At 38.9% G+C, this 26,413-nt stretch overlaps 2 protein-coding genes across 2 annotated transcripts; both read left to right on the plus strand.

The window, feature by feature from the left end:
- The first annotated feature begins 1,561 nt into the window (after nucleotides 1-1,561).
- On the plus strand, nucleotides 1,562-14,164 carry LOC146692398 (cysteine-rich protein 2-like). Its single transcript, XM_085432421.1, has 8 exons — nucleotides 1,562-1,750; nucleotides 6,174-6,268; nucleotides 8,059-8,116; nucleotides 8,206-8,337; nucleotides 9,109-9,177; nucleotides 9,325-9,419; nucleotides 10,666-10,723; nucleotides 11,310-14,164. Exons 1-8 carry the CDS (start codon nucleotides 1,708-1,710, stop codon nucleotides 11,372-11,374), a joined length of 615 nt encoding a protein of 204 aa, XP_085288547.1. The 5' UTR covers nucleotides 1,562-1,707; the 3' UTR covers nucleotides 11,375-14,164.
- Nucleotides 14,165-19,336: 5,172 nt separating this feature from the next.
- LOC146692399 (proline-rich nuclear receptor coactivator 1-like) lies at nucleotides 19,337-25,363 on the plus strand. Its single transcript, XM_085432422.1, has 2 exons — nucleotides 19,337-20,020; nucleotides 22,547-25,363. Exons 1-2 carry the CDS (start codon nucleotides 19,685-19,687, stop codon nucleotides 23,015-23,017), a joined length of 807 nt encoding a protein of 268 aa, XP_085288548.1. The 5' UTR covers nucleotides 19,337-19,684; the 3' UTR covers nucleotides 23,018-25,363.
- Nucleotides 25,364-26,413: the final 1,050 nt, after the last annotated feature.

Here is a 26,413-nt window from a genome sequence, read left to right on the forward strand (position 1 = left end):
CTTTCTTGTCTTGATGTCAGTGGCTTCTATCTCCTCCTTTGGCCAGCCTATTACCCCAGCAGGGCACCTGATCACGGGCAGGGCATAGGTGTTGATAGCCCGGATCTTGTTCTTACCGTTCAGCTGACTCCTCAGGACTTGCCTGACCCTCTGCAGGTACTTGGTGGTTGCAGCTTTCCTAGCGGCCTCTTCATGGTTCCCATTTGCCTGCGGGATCCCCAGGTACTTGTAACTGTCCTCTATGTCTGCAATGTTGCCTTCTGGTAGTTTTATCCCCTCTTTTCTGGCTACCTTCCCTCTCTTTGTTAACATCCGACTACACTTCAGAATTTTATATATATATATTCAGCTGGAGCTTTCTTCCTGTTAAAAGATAGTTTTTCTTTCCCAAGTTCTTGCTCATAGAGGGGTGTTATGTGACGACTGTTGTGAATGGCACTACGTAAATTAAAGTGATCTTTTATGCTGCATTTATTTTAAACAGCATTGAAGGATAGCTATTTCACTTTTCCCTCTAACTGCAAATTATTATTAGTTACGTTTGAACTCAAAGATGTAACATCAATGTGCAACACCTGGGTTAGTTGATCTTGAGATAACTTAAATATTGAGACTATTGATGGCACTCTAGTGCAGATGGAAAATATCAAACGCCTGTCAGCAGCTGGTTTGTTTAGTAGAACTAAGAGAAAGATACAACTACACTGTCAATGACTTACCAAGCATTTAAAGAAATATCATCCTATTACATTTTTTCTGTATACACTGTGTTTTTATTACTGTTTCTGTTTTATTTTTGGTTATGTTGCATAGTGTTCCATATCTTCACAATAATATGTTGTGTCATTTTGAGACATTTAATATTCTAAATTTGCCACTTTGTGAGGACAATTTTCATATCCTGGTGATTTCTCTGAATTTTTTGCCCTTTTCTGTCTAAAATAGTCAAATAATTTAGTGTTGACATTTTATTCTTAACCCCACGTAAAAGTCGTTTGTCTGTCAGCTCCCTGGTATCTCTGGGCCAAGAATGCGGAGTAATATACTTGGGAGCTGCGGAGCATCACTTAACATTCCCTGTGCAGAGCTATGCTGTGTAACCTAACAACCACACAGGGGAAACAAACAGAACTAAAAGGCGACACTGATTAATGCAGAAGAGCTAACTTTGCTAGGATATCAGATTAACCAGATTTCCAAACCAGAGGCTGGCACAGCAATGTATATATGTGCATATGGGTTTACAATAATTAATGGAGTAGAACGTGTGCAATAAAAACTTTCTTTAATGCTCTCTTGGTTTTTAAAAGTGTAACTAGAGCCTTGGGCTGATGCTGGTACTATATTGAGAAATTTGAGTGGCAGCAGTGCATTCAGCAGATGTTCTCTGGAAATGATGATAATGTAAAAAGCAATGTGATAATTTGGCCGAGGCTTTTTTTTTTTCTTTTTTTTGAAAAAGCTTTTACAGGATATGCAGAGGCATAAATGTACATTTTTGTCTGGTGGGTTGCGAGCTGCATGATGTCACCCCGAGGGCGGAGTTATACAATTGAAAGAGAAGAAGCAGAGGGTGGATGTGAGGCGCAGTCTCATCACAGTCACCGCCGCCGTCAGCATCATCTGAGGTGTGTCTGCGCCGCCGGAGCTGCAGACAGACAGAAAGGACCAACAGAAAAAGATCCTGTTCCTCTCTTTACACCGACCATGGCGTCAAAATGTCCAAAATGCGAGAAAACGGTGTATTTCGGTGAGTGAGCAGCCGCTGCAGAGGCCGCCCAGCATCATGATTCTAACAGATGCGATGACCGCTGGGTGGGAGTGTTATAGTCAACCGGGGGGTGGTTATAATATGAAAGACTGACAGTGCAGTATTCTTTAAATCGACTTTTACTTATAATCGATAACGTGTTTTCTCGGATACAACATAATGAGAATTTGCGGATACATCACTGATTTTAGAGCTCTACAGAAGATTTCCACCCATTGATCAAAATGGGCATTGTTTTGTTATAAATAGGCTTATCGAGTCTCCCACACACAGAGAGACATAACTATTTAAGACACTCATTCATCCTGTTGGATGATTTTTATTATGTGTTAGGTGGAAACAATGATTAGAATCGTGAATTTTACACAATAAATAATTCATTTACACATATGAATTATTTATTGGTAGTACATTAAAAATGCATTCACACTAAATCACTCATTATTTCCTTTACCATTTGCACAGAACAAAGAGATTTTTAACTGGAATCCTTTGAGGTTTTGTGTGATGTTATCTTGTGGGCAAACTAACTAATAGAGTCTGTCTTTATATTCATCGATCACATTCTTGCATCCTTTTTATTGGACCACACATTTACCGTGTTGTCTATCTTTGTTGGGGTAATAACAGCTGATCAGTCAAGCCAGTATTAGTCAAACTAATTATATACAAGTGTCACAACATAATCTCCACATCAGTGATATTTATATTTACAGTGTGAAAATGTTACTGTCGTGTCACTGAGTCAAAGTACTTTAAAATATACAGTATGAATATTATTTGTCTTTATACAGTGGCATATAAAGACAAAGTGACAGAGGATGCCTTATACAGTGGCATCCTCTGTCACTGTATGGGGCATAATTTCACCCACGTAAAGGCATGTAAATTTATTTATTTATCTATTTTAACCTGTCAAATTTGATTTAAAGCTTGAAAGTCTTTTACAGAATATATCAAAATAAGCATGTAACTACATTACAATACAAAACTCTGGGTCCTAAAAGCAGTCCAACAGAATGTCAGAGAAATTCACAGCTGAGTACCACGGACACGTTGCCAGATTGGATGTGAAATCAAAGTGACAGTTTTTCTCTAAAACTGATCCAAAAATTCCCCAGATGGTGAATCTCAGAGTCCAACAGACAACTGGTGCATATCGACACAACCCATATCAGGCAGTGATGGGTTCACTATCTTTGGATAAGATTACAGGGAGCCATTAACAGACCTGTAGTCATAGCCTCAGCTGTGTTTTCTGACAGCTTGTGAAAAATCCTTTTTATGTTGGCTTTTAGAAGCAGGTAGGATGAGTTTAAGCGTGTTAATCCCTGGTTACTGGATACTATATTCACTTGATAGTAGACAATACTGTCAAATAGGGTGAGGTACTATGATACTAAGGAGTTAATTTAACATCTATTTTTAGCTTCTTCTTTTTTCCATTTTGGTGCAATGCCATATGGCATGGTAAATAATTGATTGATTTGCCAATTCGTTTTATGGATCAATATTCTTTTTGTTCTTTCCCCTTCCCCATTTCTCTGGAAAACAACAGCAAAACCACACCCTGCAGGCTCAGTCAAACTGCTGCTCTCTCTCTCTCTCTTTTGAAACTCTGCAGGAAATTAGAAGCTTTAAAAAAAAACGAGGTTCTGGCAAAAATGTATTCCTCCTAGAAGTGGATACTGTTGTTTTGCAGGGGATTTTATTACAGTAGAGATAGTTTAGCCTTTAGGATTTCTGGATGCAAAGTTCTCGATAGCCATAAAGAAGATGATGCTCGAGACACGGAGTCTATAATGTGATTTTTAAATAATAAACTGAGCTAATGTGATTTCTTCAGTAAATTCAGTTCCTTGAGTAAGAACCCAGAAGAAAACCAATGTTATGCTGTGCAGACTGGAGCCCTTCACCATCCAGGCATATTTCTGTGTGTCGGTGGGACTTACTGTCAGATATCACACTGACAGGGAGGCCAGGCATTGAGTCTAAACAGGAAGTGTCATGTTGTATCAGTCTCAGGGTATCAGCTGAGATATTTTGGGAGGAGGACAAACAGATAAGCAACTGTCAGTGAATTTCTCGCTCCCTCTGTCCATCCTCCTGTCTTTTAGACAAAAAAGTCTCTGTGACTGAAACTGCGGGTCTTAAAAAGGGGGTTATGATGTTTTTCTTTTGACTGAACAGAGTAATATTTGTTTTCCCTCTTGACTCACACTGTATGTATTTTTCCCTTGCAGTCACATAAATAACTGGGTAGAAAAAAAAAACAGTTCAGTCATGACCGCTGTAGTCCACAGAAGACAGCTCTTTCCATCTATGATAATTTGGTGGTACAGTGTGGTACAGCTCTGTCCTACCATAATGTGCAGAAATTAAAAGTTGGTGGTGGAAAGAGCAACAGCAAGACCCCCTGTACAGAGCAGAGCAGGTATCACATGACCATGGATAATACCTTAATAAGGAGCAGCATGAACGGGAAGAGCATGGGTGGAAGTGGGTTGCAAAGTGACTTGGACAACAGAGTAATTTGAACACACTGTACTATGTGTTATGTTTGCAGCAGGTGTCATTAACTTGCACTCTAGTTTCTGTGATTTCCAACTTGTATTTGTGTCCATTATGCTAAAAGGGATTGCATTCATTTCCAATTCAGTATTTTCATTAAAGGGCTCAATCAAAGTGGCTGTGCTGGATTCAAAGTTGAAAATGATTGTTAACTATCTTATTCTTGGCCTCGGTGAAGTCCTTCACTCCATCCTCCATGTGAAACAAGTTGTTTTAGTTCTTCTCTCTTTATGCCAACTTTTTCTGAGTGGTGTTAGACATGTCACACATATATGTGTGAAAGTTACTGCAGTTTTTGCTTTGTGTGTATGAGTTCCACCTTCGTTAAACACAGTTTTAATGTTAAAGGACTAGTTGGTTGTCAGTTTTGTGGGTTTTTGATATGGTATATATTCACTACTCTGTGGTTTTAAGCATTAAGACTGGAAACAGAGGAAAACCTCCAAAAGTCCCTGCTGTGCTAACATTATCCAAAGATCATCCATTATCCAGACAGGAAAGATATCAGTTGTTTGATCGACCTCGCCAAATTTTAAAAAAGGTATTTTTTAAGACTTCACATTTAGATTTACCTTCAGATTAAGGTAACTTTAGTATGTGAAGGGATGGAAGAACAGACAGTAGCTCTATTAAAAAAAAGGAATAAATAAGAAAAATGGAAATGTCTGAGTCACCACACTGCCCTTTAGAAAGCAGTGGAAAGAATGTGCTTCAGGCTGATATGAACTCATAAGTGCCCATTAAATGTCGTCTGTCACTTCGACCGTCACTTGGCTGTTATAATTCAGAATACATTAGTGCTTATGTTGTGTATTCAGGTTGTGTCAGAAAATATAATTGCTACTGTACTTCACATGCTGACACACACCCCCACAAAAACCTTAATAACAGTGCATATCATTTCTTCCAAAGGTTGCTGGACCCATATGTGAAGGTTGATTTCATGGCAAAAATAGCTACTTTTTGTATCAAAATAACCTTTTTTTTTAGGACAAAATGTTTCTTTTTCTCATAGAAAAGATGGGTTCTGTTCAAAGCAGCAGCAAAAGGATCCTGCCTGTGGAGGAGTGTTTGCACTGGTGCACAAATAAAGCACAAAAAGAAAGAGAAAAAAAATATTTTCCCCTTTCTCTGCATTCAGTGGCAGCGCTCTTTTCTAAGCACTAAAGCACTGACCCATAGAGGATGGCTCTTTCTCAACAGTCACTGCATTTATTTTGTAAAAGTATGACTCAGACTTCATTGAGTGCACTTATAATCAGATTTTATTAACATATTCCCTCTGTCAAGAATGCCATGTGATTGGTACTGTATGATTTGTTAGTTTGTTTATTAGTTTTCAGGATTACTCAAAAGGTTATACACAGATTTGAATTCAAACTTTACCAGAGTTATAAACTGATCCAACGTAAAAGTAAGTAATATTTGTTAGTGTGTTAGTGGGGGCAGAACTGTAGTGCCGCGGTCAGAGCTTCACACCAAGAAGGTCCTGGGTTTGAATCCAGCCTTCTGAGTAGAGATTGCATATTTCTTTTCCTTTGTGGGTCTTCTGGTTGCAGTGGGTTCTTCCCAAAATTCAAATAATCTAAATTGTTTATAGCGTCCCCGCCCACTCACACACACACACACACACTACCAATGAATTATTGCAAACTAGTCCAGATATCGTTTTGGATCCAAAGACTTATATATGCATGCTGTGACGAACTTGTGACTTCATTAACTTCATTATATTATAAGAAATTCCAGGACTAAGTCCATTTATTTTATGTTTCATAAACCAAAAGCACGATATAACATCAAACGATCTTTGTCTCTTCCTGTCCCACAGCGGAGAAAGTGTCATCTTTAGGGAAAGACTGGCACAAGTTCTGTCTAAAATGTGAGCGCTGCAACAAAACTCTGAATCCGGGAGGCCATGCTGAGGTAACAGGATGTGAAGAGTGTATATGCTTCATTTTCCTTAAGCAGTTATGATTTGTTTTTGTTTTATGAAGTGCAAATATTTCATGTTCAAAGGTTATGTTGGTAGGCTACATTGCATCAACATAATAAACCGTGACTGCGAACAATAATGTCCCATGCACTCTGAGGCTGTAAGCTGTTTGAGATGAGCCTGGTTTGATGGTAAAATACAGACTTTTTGAAATCAACCAAAAAACCTGATCATTTAACATCAGCAGAAAGTAGCTGGATTTTTTGGACAGTTACTGTGCTGTCTTTGAAAACACGTATGTACTGTGCAGGAAAGTCAGTACCTGTGTATCTTCAGTGCGTCACTCCTCCGAGAAACCTGGAAGCGCCTGTACTTTACTAAGGAGTTTAACATTGTCTGACATTGTTGTAGAGAACCATAAACCAGAAGGCGTAAATCTCAGAGACAACAGGGTTTCACACATCTTAGTGCTTTGATGAGATGGCAGTTTCAACTGTTGATTAAAGAAAATAGACTTGAATCGTGGTTATGTGCATGTAGTGCAAGTTATATGAAAATGAGTATGCTTAGCCTAATCATGTTTAAATAAGCTCGAAGATTTGTACTCTGTGTCCCCCTTTAATCATTGTTATAATGCATTTATATTCACATATGACAGCTCATCATCATTCACAATGCATGATGTTCTTCAGTCTGTTCAGAACAAACTCGGTACAAAATTAGCTGTACATAAAATTAACAGCTCAGCAGCCTGTTATTTAACACTCATCAGACTTATCAGATTAAACTGTTTGTGGCTCTTGCTGTGTTTTAATTAGATTTTAAGAAGGAAGGGATGTACTGAAAATCACAGATGAGCTGACAATGGTATTCATTGTACGCTGCTAAAATGCATTGATTTAGTCAGTGAGAGCAACTTTATTGTCCATTATCTCCGTATTTTCTTCACAGTGCTTCATTTTGGCCTTTATTGTTCAAGTTCAAGTTCAAGGTTCTTTATTTGTCACATGCATAGTTATACAAGTATAACACACAGTGAAATGTAGCCTGACACGCTCCTCGACATGTGCAAAAATGGGGGGGGGAGGAGTGTAGAGGAAGAACATTATATATATATATACATGTAGTATGTACACTGGGTGAATGTGCAGTAGTAGTAGTAGTAGTTGTGCACATTTGTCTGCTTTCAGAATGGTTTTATTGTTAGTCTTCAGTTTTTTTGGTCTTGTCATGTGAACCACTTTGACATGCATATTTGCTTGAAAGGTTCAATTGAGTTTAGCTGAAAAACACATCCTGTGTGAATGTACATTCCTGGGATGACTGAAAAAACTCCACAGAGTATTTATATAAACGATGACAGTGTCTAGATGACCAGGAGCATTACTTTTACTGAATCAGTGAGGCTTATTTTATGTCTAAAAACAAAAGTGAGATAAGGGCTTTTATTACCATAAAAATAAATGGTTAGACAAAGTCAAATGCCTTCAAATGCAGTCCAAGTTTGGAGGATTATGTGAATCCACACAGACTGAAAACAACAGTTTATATAACTGCCGTTTTTTTTTTCTTTTTTCCGTCTGGTTCATAATATTAACAGTTACAGGTATAGCTTCAGTCCATTTGTATCTGCTTGATTTTTTTTTTTTTATTTGTATTTAAGGTCAACTGGAATCACAATTTCCCCGAGGGAACCTCCCCAGGGGTTAATAAAGTTCTATTCTATTCTATGTGTTAAGAAATGGATGTTTCCTCTGTCTGTCCCCTTTACACTGTGCAGCATGATGGAAAGCCTTATTGCCACAAGCCATGCTACGCCACCCTCTTTGGACCAAAAGGTGGGGTTTCTCCCTGATGTGCAAATACAGACGATGAACACAGATTCATAAAACTTAGATTTATGAATTCTACCATTTGATGTTTTTAGGTGTAAACATCGGTGGAGCTGGATCCTACGTGTACGACAATCCTGTCAACGAAGCCCCTGCAGCCGTTTCCTTGGAAACAAACGCCAAACCAGAGGAGGAGAAAAAAGCCCCCGCACGGGGACCAGTGAAGGGTGAGAAATATGTGGAGCAGAAATAGAAAAACTGTCATATGGAAGGAGGAGAAACTCAGTGCCTCTGTGGCAGGATACAGTTTAATTCAGGTTTGGAACAGCAAACTAAAGAACACAAAAGGAATAAATGAGCCCCAGATATGTTTTAGGGAAAGTGAGAATTAATGGAGAAAACTAAGGACAGAAATATGAAGAATCAAAGCTAAAGTAAAAATATCAATTAGTGCCGTAATCCTACAGCAAAGTAATGCATTTACGGGCACTGACATGAATTCATTTTCGTTTTCATTTATTTAATTTTACATGTTTTTATTATTATTATTGTGACATTTTTAAACATTTTATGTTTTCCTGTGTATTTTCCCAGACATATTTATTTCTGTAGCCATTATTATTATTTTTATTTTGATGGTCTACACGCATGTGTCTTTAATTATCTTTTTGATGGTTTGTTCAGAAAGTGGTGCAGTCCATGTTCCTGTTGGTGCAAAGGTGCTGATCTCACTACAGCAGATTGATCATTACATCTCAAACTAGAGAACTGAGGCAATCTCTAATGCTGCAAAAACTGGCAGGATTAAATTACCTTACTTCATACCAATAATTATTTAAAACAATATTGTTTTCAGTTAGTTTCTAGGCTTCTGGCTTTATGGTACAACTAAAATGATGTAAACCACAAATTCTATCTAATGGCGTTTATTTAAATCACTAAATATCTGATGTAGTTACTATTAAGTTTTTTTGTTTAATTCATTGTAACTTTTGCAGCTGCAAGCTTCTCATCTTTCTCTGGAGGCCCCAACATCTGCCCCAGATGCAACAAGACAGTGTATTTTGGTGAGCAGAATGCTGTTTCATATTTAAATTCTGCGACAAGCATGTATTTGTCCTACATTTCTACATAAGCATTGGAAACTGTCTGTTTTAGTCCTCTGCTCGGTGTAATGACTGTCTCTACCATGGTCCGTGTTTCTGTCTGTGCAGCTGAGAAGGTGTCATCTCTCGGGAAGAACTGGCACCGGCCTTGTCTGCGCTGTGAGAGATGCAATAAGACTCTGGCACCGGGCAGCCATGCAGAGGTGAGAGATGAGTCAGTTTGCAAAGCTGGAAATCAGAGTATTAGTAAAAATGTTAGTGTTTTTGATTAGATACACAGACAGTTACTCTAGTCATATTCAAAATGTATTCGTTTAATCAAGAAAGATCTCAGAGTGTGAAATCGTTGAACACAATTTTAATTTTCACAGAGATACACAACATCTTCGTCTTTTCTCTGTCATACAGTCATGTATTGTGTTTTCTTTACTGACTTAGATTATGTCACAAGATAGAAAAGGACACATTATCACAAGCTCCAGCTACACATTATGATAAATCTCTGATCTCCATTTTTCAATTTATTATTATGCCAAAAATGTTTAGTGAGTTTCTCTTTTTTTTCAGGTTGTTTTTATGGCTCCAGATTATTTTAATTGTACTAACTTAACATCAGTGCTAGTGATGGCATTTTGCTGTTTTAAAATGCACACAATGAGACTGTAATTATATGTGTGTAACTGTGGGTCTAGTCAAGGCGTCATCATGGGTGAAAGACAGAGTCAGTTCCTAGATGTTCTACAGGTAGATTGTCAAAAATACACATATAGTATTTGAGTCACATAAGAAAATGTTTTAGTTAATTCAGCCAAAGAATCAATAAACTTCTAACATGGTGAGACATCAGTGTCTGTCTGTTCACCGACAGTTCACAAGAGTCACAAAATGATCCCCTAATGGCTTTACACCCAAAGCATTCTGAGGGTTAAGATCCCATTTGTCATTTTATAATCAGTAAACGTGAGCCGTGATGGCTCATGAACCGGATGAGCCACTACATCACTGACATTCATCTTCATGTAATCATCTTTAATTTGTATAGCTGTAATTCAAAGGATTTAGTCTGTCAGGCTAAAGTAAAGGTGAGGTGTAACATCTCTGTGGCCACATCCCCATCCAGTTATTGTGCCCCAGACACGAGTTAAAAATAAGCTGAGCCTGTCTAGTGTTAAAATTCAATCCAGCCATCACATGATGAGATGTTGCTGAGGTGTAAAATGTGTTTGTTGCTGAATTTGATTGATGTCAGTTAATAGAAGCTGTTTATATTTAGCATATTGTGTTCTGGGGTTTTCAGCTGGTAGAAAAAAGAGAAAGCAGATAAATGTTGTAGTTGTTTCTATCTCATGTACACTGAATGTTGCTGAGAGTTAAGGTAGAATGAAACACTAAGTGAAAACATTTTCAAATATGGAAGAATTGAGAGGAATGGTTTTCTCTGTGTTTCAGCATGATGGGCAGCCTTACTGCCACAAACCATGCTATGCTGTACTGTTTGGACCAAAAGGTATGTAATCTGAGTATGGGAGGGGGGGACTGGGCTGCGGGGAAGGCTGGTGCTGGACTGTTTTTTAAAACAATGGCTCAAACCACTGTGTCCCACAAAAATCTGTAAAATATGTTAATTTAGTGACATAAATACATCTGAGGCAGTCGTATTAGTCAGCTTTCAGGGTAGAAATAAATACTCACTGTTTTATGACCTTGAAGGATCAGATTCAATGTGACCTATAATACCAATATCTATGTCGATGTGAAATGTATATGAAGAGAAAAAAAACTGTGTGAGGATTTAAAAAGTCTAGTAAATACTATAATTGACATGGACAGCTAGTTAGTCTTTATTATTTAGTCTACAAGGCTGGAAAACTTTGGAAAATCTTAAGCTGTGTCTGTGTTATCATACTCCAGCTCCATGTTATTATAGCAAAGAAGGATACAATTATATGGAGTCGATGTTTGTATTTTTCAGGAACCAATCCCAAAACCTTTGCAAAGTGAACCATAACCAGCCAAATGGTTATTTCGTGTTAATGTATGTTTTTTGAGTGAACAGACCCTTTAAATTTAAACGTCTGGTCTACCCTTCTCAGGCGTAAACACCGGAGGTGTCGGCAGCTACATCTACGACGATCCTGAAGCTGAAGCGCAGTCTTGAGCTCTGAAGCTGCTTCCAGCACGCAGACAGAGAAACGCCACCAGGACCCTCTGTGTCTCTATGATTTGCCTTCAGTGGTCATTGTGACAAATGATATGTACTACACTCACAGGGATGGAAACTTAGATGTTTATGTTGTATTTGTATATTGTTTATATATCTATTTTTTGTACCGAAACAGGCCTTTAATATGTCCTCCCATGTGACTTTCAGATTTGCCTTTGAGTTTCTTGGTTCTCTTTGCCAAATAATTATTAGCCTGTTACTATAGTGAATGAAGGCTCCTGTATTCTTTTCACTCTGGATTAGTAGATTTTTGACTTTTGTGCACTTAAAACATGTACTGTATGAAAACAAACAAACAAACAAAAAAAAGTACCAGCCCTCCAGTTTATAGTCAGTGTTTTTTGAACAAGTTTGTCTTGGTTCTATAAATACGAATGATAGCGTAGTGAAGATATACATTTTACAAAGGAGTGCATTTTAACGAATGCCATTAAGGTGATTTTGAGGGTTGCTGCAAACAAGAAATGATCTGCTGTTCTTCACATTTTATACAGTAAAAGTGTGTGATAGCAAACCTGAGTTCATTGTTACTGTGTTTCTGTTCCCAGCAAATATGGTGGTTGGGGCCTGTGTGAGTTTCAGATTTTATGGAAACCCACACAGCTCACAGTGGGAAGCCAACTGCAGACCCCTGTACTGGCATGAGAGGCAGGACAGATGGGCACCAGAGGGGCAACACATAGTGCGGGCTGCCCACACTAAGCAGAAAGGAGTCCACAGTACCGCTATGCAGTGTACTCACAGTATGCCCACGCTCTAGGTCTGGGCTGCCATACTGGGGACCATCCTTGGCCTCACAGTGTAAGGCCCACCTGTGCTCCCTGGTACATTACAACCAGCAAATGGTATGAAGTCTGAAAAAAAAACCCACTACTTTCTGCTGCTCTCTTGTTGCACCACATATTTCATTTTTACATGGATGTCCTTCTTGTCACAAACCCCAAGCAATTATATATTTTTCCAGTCTCAAATGGACATTTGGTTTGTCAGGTCAATGTTTGAACTACAACACCATGGAGGCTTTGAATCAGTCGCCTTCTTTCAGCTTCATTTTTCTGACAGTGTAATATAACATTTGGTTCCATCTCCTCCACACTAGTCACATCTCCCTGTATGGCGTTTCTTTAATTATTATTAATGTCCTAGCAAACATGTCTGCACAGCGCCACACTGGGCAGGTGTGGGTGAACTGTTTGCTGGATACACACACAGTCTATTACGAAACAGTCAAGTCAAAGGGGAAACATGATTTAGTTGGTTAGCCTTTTATTCTATAAAGTGTTAAAAAGAATTTCAACCAAAATTTGAATTGTGTCTTCATGTTGCTTGTTATGTGTGACCAACAGCCAGAAATGCCATTAGAAAGGCAAGGCAAGTGTATTTATGTAGCACAATTCAACAACAAGGTGATTCAAGGTGCTTTACAGAGACATTAAAAAACAAAAACAAATAAAAAGCATGATTTAAAATTGAAAAAAGAAAAAAAGAAGGAACAGTAGATAAAATCAGTAGTTAAAATGTAAGTTTTGAAATTTAAGCTTAAAAGTATGGATTTGGTGTTTTATTCAAAAGCAGCTGAGAACAGGTGAGTCTTCAACCTGGTTTTAAATAAACTGACTGTTTCAGCTGATCTGAGGCTTTCTGGGAGTTTGTTCCAGATATAAGGAGCATGAAAGCTGAATGCAGCTTCTCCGTGTCTGGTTCTGACTCTGGGAACTGATAAAAAAAAACGGATCCAGGAGGATCTGGGTCAGGAGGTCGCTGAAGTATTTTGGTCCTAAACCATTCAAAGCTTTATAGACCAGCATCAGAACTTTAAAGTCTATCCTCTGACGGACAGGCAGCCAGTGTAAAGACCTCAGAGCTGGACTGATGTGGTCCACTTTTTTGGTCTTAGTGAGGACTCGAGCAGCAGAGTTCTGAATGAGCTGTAGTTGTCTGACTGATTTTTTAGGTAGACCTGTAAAGGTGCTGTTACAGTAATCAAGCCTACTAAAGATGAATGCATGGACTAGTTTTTCCAGGTCCTGTTGAGACATCAGATCTTTTATCCTTGAAATATTCTTGAGGTGATAGTAAGATGACTGTGTTGTTTTAAGTTTAAAAAAACAGTCAAACTGCTTCCATCACTACACCCAAATTTCTCGCCTGGTTTGTGGTTTTTAGATGTATAGATTGAAGTTCTCTGGTGACCTGTAATCGTTTTTCTTTGGCGCCAAAGACTATTACCTCAGTTTTGTTTTTGTTTAGCTGGAGAAAATTGTGGCACAACCAGTCATTAATTTCCTCAATGCATTTACCAAGAGCCTGTACAGGGCCTCGGTCTCCTGGTGACATTGTCTTTTAAAGCTTTGGATTGTGATGCCCCTGCTTACATTTATGATCTTTTAGAACCCCATGCTCCCTCTCACAGCCTGAGATCTTCTAATCAAAGGCTGTTGGTAGTCCCTCGAACATATTTTAAAACCAGAGGTGATAGATCTTTTAGAGCGGTGGCCCCCAGGTTGTGGAATGCTCTCCCTCCATCATTACATTGCCTTGATTGTATTTATTCTTTTAAAAAGCAGCTTAAGACTCATTTATTTAGATTGGCTTTTAATTAGATTTGTGCTGTGTGTTTTATTATTAATGTATTGTATGTATTTCTGTTTTATATTACTGTGAAGCACGTTGTGGTTTTTATCCTGTGAAAAGTGCTATATAAATAAACTGATTTGATTGTGATATATATTTGTGTGTCATCTGCATAGCTGTGATAGTTTATTTTGTTGTTCTTTATAATCTGTGCCAGTGGGAGCACGTAAATGTTAAACAGAAGGGGTCCCAAGATGGAACCTTGGGGAACTCCACATGTGATACTTGTCTGCTCAGATGTGAAGTTACCTATTGATACAAAGTATTTCCTGTTTTCTACGTATGTTTTGAACCAGTTTAGTACAGTTCCTGAAAGACCTGCCCAGTTCTCCAGTCGTTTGAGTAATATGTTGTGGTCAACTGTATCAAATGCTGCACTGAGATCCAGTAAAACTAAGACTGACATTTTTCCACTGTCTGTGTTCAGCCATATGTCATTAAACACTTTGGTCAGAGCGGTTTCAGTGCTGTGGTTCTGTCTAAAACCTGACTGGAAGGCATCATAGCAGTTATTCTGTGTTAAGAAGTAATTAAGCTGTTGAGAAACTGCTTTTTCAATGATCTTACTTAAAAACGGGAGATTTGAGATCGGCCTGTAGTTGTTCATTTGTGTCTTGTCAAAATTGTCCTTTTTCAGTATAGGTTTGATTACAGCAGTTTTTAGTGATTCTGGAAACACACCTGACATTAAAGAAAAGTCGACGATCTGTAACAGGTCTGACTCCAAAGTCTTTGAGGCCTTTTTGAAAAAACTTGTTGGCAGGACATCTAAACAGCAGGAGGAGGAGTTCAGTTAACCTAAGATGTCCTCCAGATCTTTACTGTTAATAGGGTGAAACTGTTTCATGGTGTTTAAACAGTTTTTCGGTGGACACAGTACATATCCTGAATCTGCTGTTGATGTACCAATTGCTTGTCTAATCTTTTGGATTTTGTCTGTGAAGATTTGGCAAAGTCATTGCAGGCCATGGTGGAATGAAGTTCAGCTGCCACTGACACAGGAGGGTTTGTTAGCCTGTCAACTGTAGCAAATAGGACCCGAGCATTATGACTGTTTTTGGTGATGATGTCAGCGAAGTAGGACCTCCTTGCACTCCTCAGTTGTAAATTATAATTGCGAAGTATCTCTTTATGATGTCATAGTGAACCTGGAGGTTTGTTTTTCTCCATCTGCGCTCAGCTTTCCTACACTCTCTTTTTTCTTTTTTCACCAGTGTGGAGTTTCTCCATGGAGACTTCTTCCTTCCAGAGAAAACCTTCACCTCAATGGGAGCAATAGTGTCCATAACATTTAACATTTTAGCATTGAAGCTATTGACGAGCTCATTGACTGAACCCCTGGACAGGTCAGGTGTTAATGGGAAGACCTGGTTAAAGATCTCACTACTGTCTTCAGTTATACACCGTTTTGTGATCACTGCTGTATATTTGTGTGGGCTGAGATTTTACTTTCAAAGAAAACACAATAATGATCAGACAGGCCCACATCAGACACAGTAACCTTTGAAATGCTCAGGCCTTTGGAGATCAGTAGTTCAAGAGTGTGTCCTCTATTATGTGTGGCCTGTGTTACATGCTGAGTCAGCCAAAAGTGTTACTCTGGTCTTTAGTCCCTTTGTCCTGAGGGTTGTCCACATGGATGTTAAAATCCCCGACAATAATTACACAGTCGAAATCAACACAGATCACAGACAGCAGTTCACTGAGATCATTAAAAAAGTCTGTGCAGTATTTGGGAGGCCTGTAAACATTAAGAAACACAGCTTTGGATGGGGCCTTCAGCTGTGAAGCCACATATTCAAAAGACTGAAAACTTCCAGGAGATAGCTGCTTACATTGAAATGATTCATTAAATAAGACAGCAACCCCTCCTCCTCTCCTGCTCACCCTGGCCTCACTGATAAAACTGTAGTTAGGAGGGGTCATCTCGATGAGAACAGCTCCACTGTTATTTTGGTCCAACCAAGTTTCAGTTAAAAACATAAAATCAAGGCTGTGCTCAGTGATTAAATCATTAATTAAAAATGTTTTCCCAGCTAGAGATCTAACGTTTAATAAAGCCAACTTAAGTGTTTTAGAGGTATTACTTGTCCCCTCGTGTTTGGGAGCAGTCTGTGGCACACAAGGTATGTTTACTATATTTAAAGATCTTTTAGAGTGCAGATCTCTGTGTTTTGACCAGGCCACATGTCTCCTTCTGTCACCTAAAAGTACAGAACTTTTAAAACCTTCTAGTAAACAGGGTCCCAGCTTCTCCTGGGAAAAGTCACCACTGCCATAATCCTCGCAGCCCAGACCCTCCACACATCACACATCAGACTGTGGAGACAGAGCATGAAGGTGGTAAGGAGGAACTAAGGGGGCGGGGCTGGGCAATGTAACTTTGATTGCACTGTTGAGGGCGGGGCTTGGTGACAAACCTTTGGCCGCTCTGGTGGGGGGTTTATGGGGGACAAAAAGGGATTGGGCCGGGGGGTAGATCTAAGCCCAGCATTGACCCGCTCCATCATCTCTTCAGTGAATTTCAGGTGTGGGGAGGAGGGAGACAAGGAGGGGGAGGAGGGTGATGGCCTGTCAGGGGTTTGGGGGAAGGTCGTGGTCCCTGGTCCTGGTCGTTGGTGTTGTTGAGAGTTGGAAGCAAATAGGGACCCCTCTTCTTGCCTCTGATGTCTCTCCTTTCTGAAGCTCTTCCCGGGTGGGGGCAGATGAAGATCCTCGTCAAGGTTTCTGCTGGGCTTTGTCTGTTCTTGCATAGTGACAATGAACTCAGGTTTGCTATCACACAAGTGTCAAATCCTTGCAGTGCAATTACTGTAACTGACATTTTTTTTGTCTTAGCTGATTATTTGAGAACTAAAATGTTAGCTTTTAAAATTAAAAAGACCAATCATAACCTGCTTACAAGCAAAGAACACATTCAAATCAAATCAAATCAAATCACTTTTATTGTCACATCACATGTGCAGGCACACTGGCACAGCACATGCGAGTGAAATTCTTGTGTGCGAGCCCCACAAGCAACAGAGATGTGCAAACACAACAACACAAACGAGCAAAATACAAGAATGGCCAACCTGAAACTAATAAATATATGTACAATATATAATAGTGTATGCATTTCTGGATGTGTATACTGAATATTTTCCTACGTGTGTGTGTGTGTGTGTGTGTGTGTGTGTGTGTGTGTGTGTGTGTATACACATTTTTACAAATTAAATAGTAAAAAAAATAAAAATAAAATAATAATAATAATAATAAAATATATAAAATATACAGAGTTGAATATGTGCAAAACAAGTGGCATTTATATACAGTATGGAGTGCATAATGTTAAAGTTCCAGTAGTGAAGCTGAGGTGTCTATGACGTGTTCAGCAGTCTGATGGCCTGGTGGAAGAAGCTGTCTCTCAGTCTGCTGGTACGGGACCGGATGCTGCAGAACCTCCTTCCTGATGGAAGTAGTCTGAACAGTTTATGGCTGGGGTGACTGGAGTCCTTGATGATCCTCCCCGCTTTCCTCAGGCAGCGCTTCCTGTAGATGTCTTGGAGGGAGGGAAGCTCACCTCCAATTATCCGTTCAGAGCACCGCACTACTCTCTGGAGAGCTTTGCAGTTGTAGGCGGTGCTGTTGCCATACCAGGTGGTGATGCATCCAGTGAGGATGCTCTCAATGGCACAGTGATAGAAGGTCCTGAGGATGCGGGGGCTCATGCCGAATCTTTTCAGTCTCCTGAGAAAGAAGAGGCGCTGCTGCGCCTTCTTCACTGTTTTGTTTGTGTGTACTGACCACGTAAGATCCTCAGCCAGATGTACTCCAAGGAACCGGAAGCTGCTCACTCTCTCCACAGCAGCGCCGTTGATGGCGCTGGAAAAATGCTGGAAAAATATTAGCAGTACCATGAATTGAAATGCATGTATTCTGTGGTTATTGTGTAGTCATTTTTCTCTCTTGCGTTAGACTTCTTGTTGAGGTCGTGGGTATATTGAGTATATAGGAGGAGATGTACTTAAATTATTTATTTTGTTGTTTATTTAATACATAAGCAGACTTAAGTCAATAATGTTAAACTGTGTCCATTTAGATAATCCTAGATGCACGCTACATGGCGTTCCACAAGGATGTCAAACATTTGTTTTTAGGTGTTATTAGCTGCACCAGGAATCCCCATAAACCGTACATATGTACATCTGTCTAAATATAATCTTACAAGTAAAAGAAGTAACTTTAAAAATATACAATCAAATATAACAAGGGTAGTCTAACAGGACATAAAAATAGAGCACTCAAAATTCCTCACGAAATCTCACAGGGGTTGTTTTGCTCACTCTTGAAAGCTGCTCCGGCTAAGGAAAGTGGGCGCTCATGCAGTGCAGTTCATTTCTTTACCACAAGGCGTCACTGACGGACCGTTAAAGGTATACCTTTAATTCATTCGGTTTGTTTTTTTTTTCATTGTGAAATATTTAAAAGCTTATCTATTATTGACAGGGGTTATATAAATTAATAAATTAATATGTGTCTTCATCCATAGTATTTCAAACACAGTGATACAGAGAAGACTTTAATGAGATCGGAGACCTCTTATTAATCAGAGAAATTAATGTTTGATGTCTAAATTTCAGGAAGAAGGAAACTTCAAGTCAGACATCCCCCAAGAACATCAGAGCAGGGTGCAGGTTTCTACAGGTCCGTTTGTAGTCTGTCACATGACAACAACAAACAGCCTACTAACTGCACTGGCAACATAAGCCCTGCCCACTGCAGCTGAAATTATTTATTTTGCTTTTCTTATATTACATTAATGCTCCGCCTTTGAAAGACATAACCAAATAAAAAAACAGAGGAACTCAGAATAAAACGTCACTGGCAGGATGCGGTCTGACACGCCCCTTACTGGAAACACGGACCCAGGAAGTAGCAAAACAGCCAGTTCAACAGACAAATACCGGAAGTTAAGGATATTTTCTGCAAAATATACCAATATCTGCACTCCATGTCACCTTATGTTATGATTTCTACCGTTCTGACTTTTCCTCCAAGTGTTATTAAATGCTGATACTTAATTATTACATTAATATTGTATTTTATATGGGTTACCAATGTTATTATATTTTTTGGTTAAAATATTAATTTCATCATTTCATTATTAATAAATTAGGGTGGGGTGTATACGTTAAGGGTCAAAAATCAAACCTTTCTCGCAGAAATTCTCGTTTGAGTCTGAATGCCCTTTTGTACTTTGACGGATGCACAGTTAGTCGTTTTGCTTTGAAAGGTTCTACCGGAAGTGACGTATTTTATTATGGGTAACTTAAGCTCTCTGCCACTTCTGCTTTGACAGGCTCATTTTGCACGACGTGTCATCCATTGTTTAGCGGCAGCAATAACTGAAAAAAACCTTTTAAGTTTCCACACTGGAGCTTCCGTTGATATACTTTAACGTTAAATTCGTTAAGTATTTGTTTTCTGTGTGAGGGCAGCTCGAAAAGAGGAAAGCGAATTATCCACTTAGCTAATTGGTAGCTAACTGTTAGCCTGTGACGTTGTTAGCTAAAACAACAGCCGCGGAGGAATTAGACAGCCTGTTTATGTTTTCGCCACTTCAGAGACATGTTGGACGGATCTACCGCTTATGGCGATGAAGCCAACATCGGCAACGTCGAAAATAACAACCCGATATCGCTGATTTCCAGCAGCGATGTGACGAACAAAACGAAGCAGGTTCTGCTGAAGAAAGGCGGAAGGAAGCTGCGGAACGCAGCGCCGCTGCACCACCACAAACCCCCGAGAAACTGCCCCAACAGCCGCCTGTCGGACCACCACCACCACAGCAACAACAACACCCTGACTGCCTCGACTGGTCACAGACCCGCATCTCAGGTCGGAACCGAGCCCGGTGAGACCGTGCTCACCCTCCATCCCCTCAAACATGGAGCCAGGAAAGAGGTACAGATTACAGCTGCACTGCAGCTCTGCACGGGCTTGGTGCTGAACTGACAAGTAAACCTGTAGCAAGTTGAACAAAGGCTATTAAAACCATAATGGGAAAATAAACTATGATCCACAAAGTGTATGATCATATCGGTTGCCTTCAGAAAGTACAAAACGTCTAATAAGCTTTAATATATTTTATTTTAAGGTTTGTTTCTCTGGCATACTGTTAAATTTGGTAAAATTGGTTGTTCATTATATTTTATAATCCAAACATTTAATGAAAATTCAGTGTCTACAGCCATGTGTATATTAAAGTATTTGTGTAGAAGTACATGCAGACTCATGTAAAAGTACACGTAAAGATACCCATACAAAACTAATTGGGCTGAAACCCAGTTGTTGTGCCTGAGGCGTTTTTAACTGACGCAGTTACCACTCTTTCTCCTGAAGGTGACGTGAGTCGAGTCTTTGTTCCTCTTTCACCCGCTGATTAGCGAGGAAAAAATGTTCCCAATTACGCATGGATGGCAGGCTTGTCTGTCAGATAAATGCAGATGGGAGAGTCCACAAAAAAGACAATGAAAACATGTTTTTGGTATAGGAAGTGTATTGCTTTAACAGACGGACTTTTTGGCGTTAATATAAATGTGCAATGTTGTTCCTGCTTATTAAAAATGTTTGGTTCCTGCCTAAGCTTTGTTTGGGCCTCCACCAAAGGAAAATCACCTGGACTGTATTAGCAACAGTTTTAATCATATTTTCCTTCAAACTTCAAACTTTCGTTTTACTCAAGCTAAATTGTTTCTGTTACTTATAGTAACACAAACTATCAAAGCGGATCAGTTGTGGTTAAATGGCTTGTTTTGAGTCAGGAGAAAACCTGCATGTTTAAGAATATCAGAAAACAGGGTGTTGCTGTGTGTAGCAATTTGACGGGGTGGGTGAAAACAAGTATGAAACTGTTCAGTCTATCGCAATACTACGCCCCCCAAGCTTATCAGGTTATTACAAAATAATGACATCATCTAACTGGCAGTGGGTCTTCAACACACCCGAGTCTTTTGTATTTCTTTTCCTTTTTCTCTTTGGGTATAAACTCTGTTTCTACACTGTGGTTATACTCTGATAGTGAAATGTAAACACCCCCCCCCCCCCCCCCCCCCCAAAAAAAAATAAAAAAATAAATAAATCAGGAGTCTGTAACAGTCAACAACTGGATTTTTATGCAAAACATTGGTGTCAATAAATTCGTTCCTTTAGACATTACCATGCCTACATAAACAGATGGGAATTTGGATATGCAAGCACAGAAGATAATAACAAATGAGGAAGGTTTGAAGCGTCGACGAGTAAGTCAGTTTCTCCAAAAGTGAAACCTAAACTACAGGCTGTGTGTTTGTCTCAGCAGCTGTGAGAGAAAAACTGTTCAAGCAGAAAAGTTATAATTGTACACACAGATGAGTCCAAATGACTCATAATGTTGATGTGTAAATACCGGTGGTAGAAATAAGCAACTTTTTGACATCAGCTTTACCACATAAACCTAAAAGATGATAATGTGCGACTTTTTTATATACATAACAGTGGAACCCCGGCTTAGGAAGACCCCATTTAACAAAAAATTCAAGTTACGAAGGCACTTAACAACAATATTTCTGCCCGTGGTACAGCAAAATGCCCGCGTAACGAAATAGATAAAATAGAAAATTTTAAAAAATTAAATTAAATTCCATAATGTTATGTACATGTACACGTGTGTATGCATGCATACGTATGCTTTCTTCAACCTCCGCCACCTCCTCCTCCACCAAGAACTTCGTCTTCAGCCAGCATCGCCTCACTCAAAAGGCGATGGAAAAAGGTGCTTTGACTTAGGAAAATTTTGACTTACGAAAGACCCTCTGGAACGAATTAATTTCATAAGTCGGGGTTCCACTGTATTTTGTTTTCAAAGCCAAATGTTTCCAGATTTTATGATTGTAGCATTCAGTAATTGATTAAATGCTATTTAAATTAAGTGATAATTTTGGCTCCTAAGGCTGATTGGAGGGGGGGGCGGGGACAAAAGTGATTAAATGGTTAGCCATGTTGCACTTATTTCCTATTCATCACGTCTCCAAATTCTTGTTTTTGTTTAGCTTGAGCCAAGATGCCGAAAGAACCTTTAAAACCCAAGATTTTATCTAAACGCAACTATGCTGATATTTTGAGCTTCCAACTATGCATTTAACCCACATTTTACAAGCAACCTCACTCTGGAAATGTTTTTGTAAGGTCAAAAACATCCCCTACTGTGGTCCCTACACTATGATTAATAAGACAGCCACTGTGACATCACGATGACATCAGTTAACCACAGTGTTAACATTTTGGTCACTGAGATGTGCGTGTGTGTTTTGGAGTAATAAATGACCATATCTAGACAAGAGGGTGAAGTGTCAGTTACTAGCCAAGTCTGCAAAGAAGCAGACGTCTGCCATTTAGTTTAAATTTCAATGAATATTAATCCAGTTTTATTTCAAACTTTGTGTTTTGCAGCTGCTGAAATTTAAAGGTGGCAGATTGGAGCGAGGGGCTGCACAACCAGGGGGTCAAGCTAACCGCAGCCTGCCTAAGCATGATCAGACCAACCATAATGTGAACACCAGGAGCCACAAGCCCAAGCAGAGCCAAACACCTGGTGTGGCTCACCCCACAAAGAAGAAAGATAACAGCACACCTAATAAACCCACCTCCGTCCATCAGGCTCAAGAGCAGAAAAAGCCCCTCCACCCCTCCAACAACGTAAAGATTGTGAATGCACTGCCTGCTGAAGCTGCACCTGAATACCTCAAAGATGGTGAGAAGGTCTATGCTGGAGCTAAGTTCAGTGAGCCACCCTCACCCAGTGTCTTACCGAAACCGCCCAGCCACTGGGTCGAAGAAGATGAGCCTATTAAGAGCAACCAAAGCCGGGAGCAAATGACTGTTCATTTGAAGTCACTGCTGAAGGTTCAGGATGCATCATGACCACAATTTGGAGTTTCAAATCAGAGCTGACCTATAGTGTCTGCTCTGCGATTAACCTTTAATACCCACAATTGGAAAATTAAAATGGAAAGTTAAATGTAGTTTGGCCCTTTTAACACACTGCAATACAATGTAGGGAGTTTTATTCACTGTAGTACAATTTCCCATTAGCCAACATGCTGCCTGCATTTGTGAACATTTTGTGCACGTTGTGTTGTTGCTGGAAATCTGACTGACATGCTGTGTATGTCAGATGTTTATCAGATACTTCCTGACTTCTGGTAAGCTGATAAATGACTGAAAGGTTTTTTGTCACTCAGTTAGTGAGATTGTGCAAAAGTGATCTGAAGTCGCCTCCAGCAGCAAAACAATCAGTGTCTGATGTTTACGTCATGCAAAGTGATGACGGCACTTTCTTTGTGAACACTTTGGAAATGGCAGCCATGTGTTTGACTTTTTAAAGCACTTGTGTAAATGTACATAATCTATTGTAAACACACATTTGTGTATATTTTCTTGTTATTTTAACTGAGATTCTAGTTTTGTTACTGAGGTTTTTCCAGAAAAGAGAAAAAAAATAGTCCCCCTGCGAACTGAGGCACTTTGTTACAGCTTCATCAGCATGAGGCACAGTGGATGTAAGAGACTGTTTTCAGTGTAAATCAGTTAGAGCAATCAGGAAGGGCAGGACACCTTGTTTTGATGTTCCAAAGCTTGACCAGCCACTTTGATGAATTCACCAGCCAGCTTAGAGCACAGGAGAGGACTTCCACGTTCTGGCAGTGTACCTTTCAAAAGGCTTGGAAAGTGGACTAATCAAAAATGGGGGGGGGAAAAAAGAAAAGGCATGACCTTAAGTTACAGCTGCTAGCTGAAGTTCTTTCCCTTCCCTCAACACGGGTCCAGCTGGTGGAGAGTCGAGAGTCAAATCAGGGACTGTGATGCTGACGGGGCTGTTGAAGCCTCAGTGAAAGCAAGATAATGACGACGATGTGAAAAGTCGCACAAACCAGCTGCTGCAGAAAGTCAGTATCCTGCATCCACACCAAGTGCTTTTTCTTTTCTTTTTTTAAATTTATTGCACTGATATAAAAAGTGTGTACACTTTAAGTTTGCTTTTTCTTTGTGTCCACCGAGCACTTAGCCTTTTTTCTTTTTTGTTCTTCTTAATTTTTTTTTTTTGTCCCCACACCAGAAAACTGTTTACAAAACAGTATCTGAAGTACATCTACACATTAATGTTTCAGGGACTTCATGGCAGTAAAATTAAAATAACAATTTTCAGTTTTGTTGTTTTGTTTTTTTGACAATCAGTGATGTAAAATTTTGTTATAATGAATCAGTAACTCAGCTGTCCTCATTTTTATATGAAATGCCAGGATTAGAGTGAGTTGATTAAATAATTTGTTTTGAAGTCACTATATTGAAGGAAAAAAAAATCCCCAAGCATTTGTTGTTTCTACCTCCTGAAATCTTCTAAAGACATTTTATTGTTTCGCTTTTGAATTTGGAAAATTGTAAATTGGATGTTGAGCTACTATCAGACATTTTATCCATGGATGAATTGGTCATTCCTGCTGCCTCAGACACTGGGAATGATTGATTTGTGCTATTATGTGGTAATAGAGGCAGGTAAACATGCAGTAAGTGAGGATGTCTAAATGAGGAGAGAACGGAGTCACAGCAATGTTTGTGTGCTATGTGTTATTTGCTGAATAGAAAAAAAAGAACAAAGTATGTTGAAAAGAGATTAATTTTTAAAGTTTAGCTTTTTCAGTGAAAGCAAGGACATAAAGGAGAAATCGCTGTTGTACACACACATCACAATGTTTGCACACTTTAACTTTTTACAGATGTTTAAGGCTCACTTGGACAAAGTCAAGTTTTTTTTCTTTCTTTTTGTATGACTTCTTTTTTTCCTAAAGGGGACTTGATTTTCACTCACATGCTCATGCCATGTACCTCTTACCTGTATTTGTGTTTCTTACACACATGATTGTTTACCAGGAGTGAAGTATGTGTTAAAGTTAATACAGGTCATCTTATGATTATGTACCATAAGTTTTTTTTTTTCTCTCACTTTTTTAACTTAATTAATTTTCATGGATGCAGGCAGTTGCTGGATCTTTTTCTTTGACCTCTGTGACGTCGCTTGAATGGAAAATTGTATTAATGTAGCAAGAAAAACTGCCCATTTCATTGCAGTGTTTTAAAATCATTTCATTCCATTTATAAGAATAAGCATAAAAATTTGTCCATGCCACAATTTGAGAATAAAAGGTGTTTATTTTATAAAGTCTTTCATATCAAAAATTTAAAATGCAATTAAAAAATTGGTAACCCCTACTATATTGTTTGAGTATTCATTACAGGTGGAGTTATTTTTGTGAAAATGGGACATAAGGGAAATTGCAAGACTATTGTGGCAACTTTTACCAGAATAAGGAACTATCACATCATCATGGCATCATTACTCATTTAACTATAAATATTTTATCATATTCACACACACACATTAGTTTTAGTCACTGTGTGTGGTTTTTGGAGTAATAAACAACCATATTTTGAGACGAGGTTGAAGTGTGAACTTACCAGCCAAGGCTGCAAAGAAGCACACTTCTGCCCTTTAGTTCCTATTTCAATGAATATTAGTCCAGCAATAGAATAAAAGACACTGACTGATGGTGTTAACATAACACATTACAGTATGACCTGAAAATTAAAAAGTCCATACATATGACCAAGGGCAGTCAGAATCTGCAGACCATACTTTACTTCATTCCTTTTATGAATTCAGAAGGATACCGGGATGTGCGCTGGTGAAGATACAAAATCTCAAATTTTGCCCATTTTACCAATGTAACAAATCCTTCCAAATATCCCTGCATCCAGACTCATTTAAGAAGTTAACAATTTTTAAAGTAGGCCACATCCTACCCCTAGTAAACTCTTTATAAATCCTCAGTCCCGTGACTAACTGCAGGTGACTAATATTAATATCAATAGTAATATTAAATCTGATGCATCTCACAGGGATTTAAATGCATTCATCCTGCTGATGTGATTCAAACTTGATCAGACAGCTGAACCTTACTAGTTATTTTGAACAAATGTCTATTCTTGTGAAAGAAAAAAAAATCCTCCTAAAATAAGTAAGCAGAGCTTGTGTTATCATTGCATGGCATTGTGATTTTACTTGGCCTAGACATTTGCAAATACTTTCGAAATATGAAAACTGAATTCATATAAGTTTTAATGTTTTATTAACTCAAATAATTAATAAATGCAATGTTTTATATGTATATTTATTTATCTGTCTAAAGAGTTTAGCAAAAAGAAAGAAAGAAAAACGCCAGTGAGCAGTATTACTGTTCATTGGGACCAAAAGTGATACTG

This window comes from Copadichromis virginalis, linkage group LG15 (assembly GCF_057382275.1).
Source record: "Copadichromis virginalis isolate Kocher_CV1m ecotype Utaka linkage group LG15, C_Virginalis_male_GT1.1, whole genome shotgun sequence".
In the NCBI taxonomy this organism is placed as follows: Eukaryota; Metazoa; Chordata; class Actinopteri; order Cichliformes; family Cichlidae; genus Copadichromis; species Copadichromis virginalis.

Coding starts and splice junctions, on each gene's coding strand:
- LOC146692398 (XM_085432421.1), top strand. CDS start 1,708: ATGGCGTCAAAATGTCCAAAATGCGAGAAAACGGTGTATTTCG. Junction 8,117..8,205: donor CACCCTCTTTGGACCAAAAG/GTGGGGTTTCTC, acceptor TGATGTTTTTAG/GTGTAAACATCGGTGGAGCT. Junction 9,178..9,324: donor CAACAAGACAGTGTATTTTG/GTGAGCAGAATG, acceptor CTGTCTGTGCAG/CTGAGAAGGTGTCATCTCTC.
- LOC146692399 (XM_085432422.1), top strand. CDS start 19,685: ATGTTGGACGGATCTACCGCTTATGGCGATGAAGCCAACATCGGCAAC. Junction 20,021..22,546: donor AACATGGAGCCAGGAAAGAG/GTACAGATTACA, acceptor TGTGTTTTGCAG/CTGCTGAAATTTAAAGGTGG.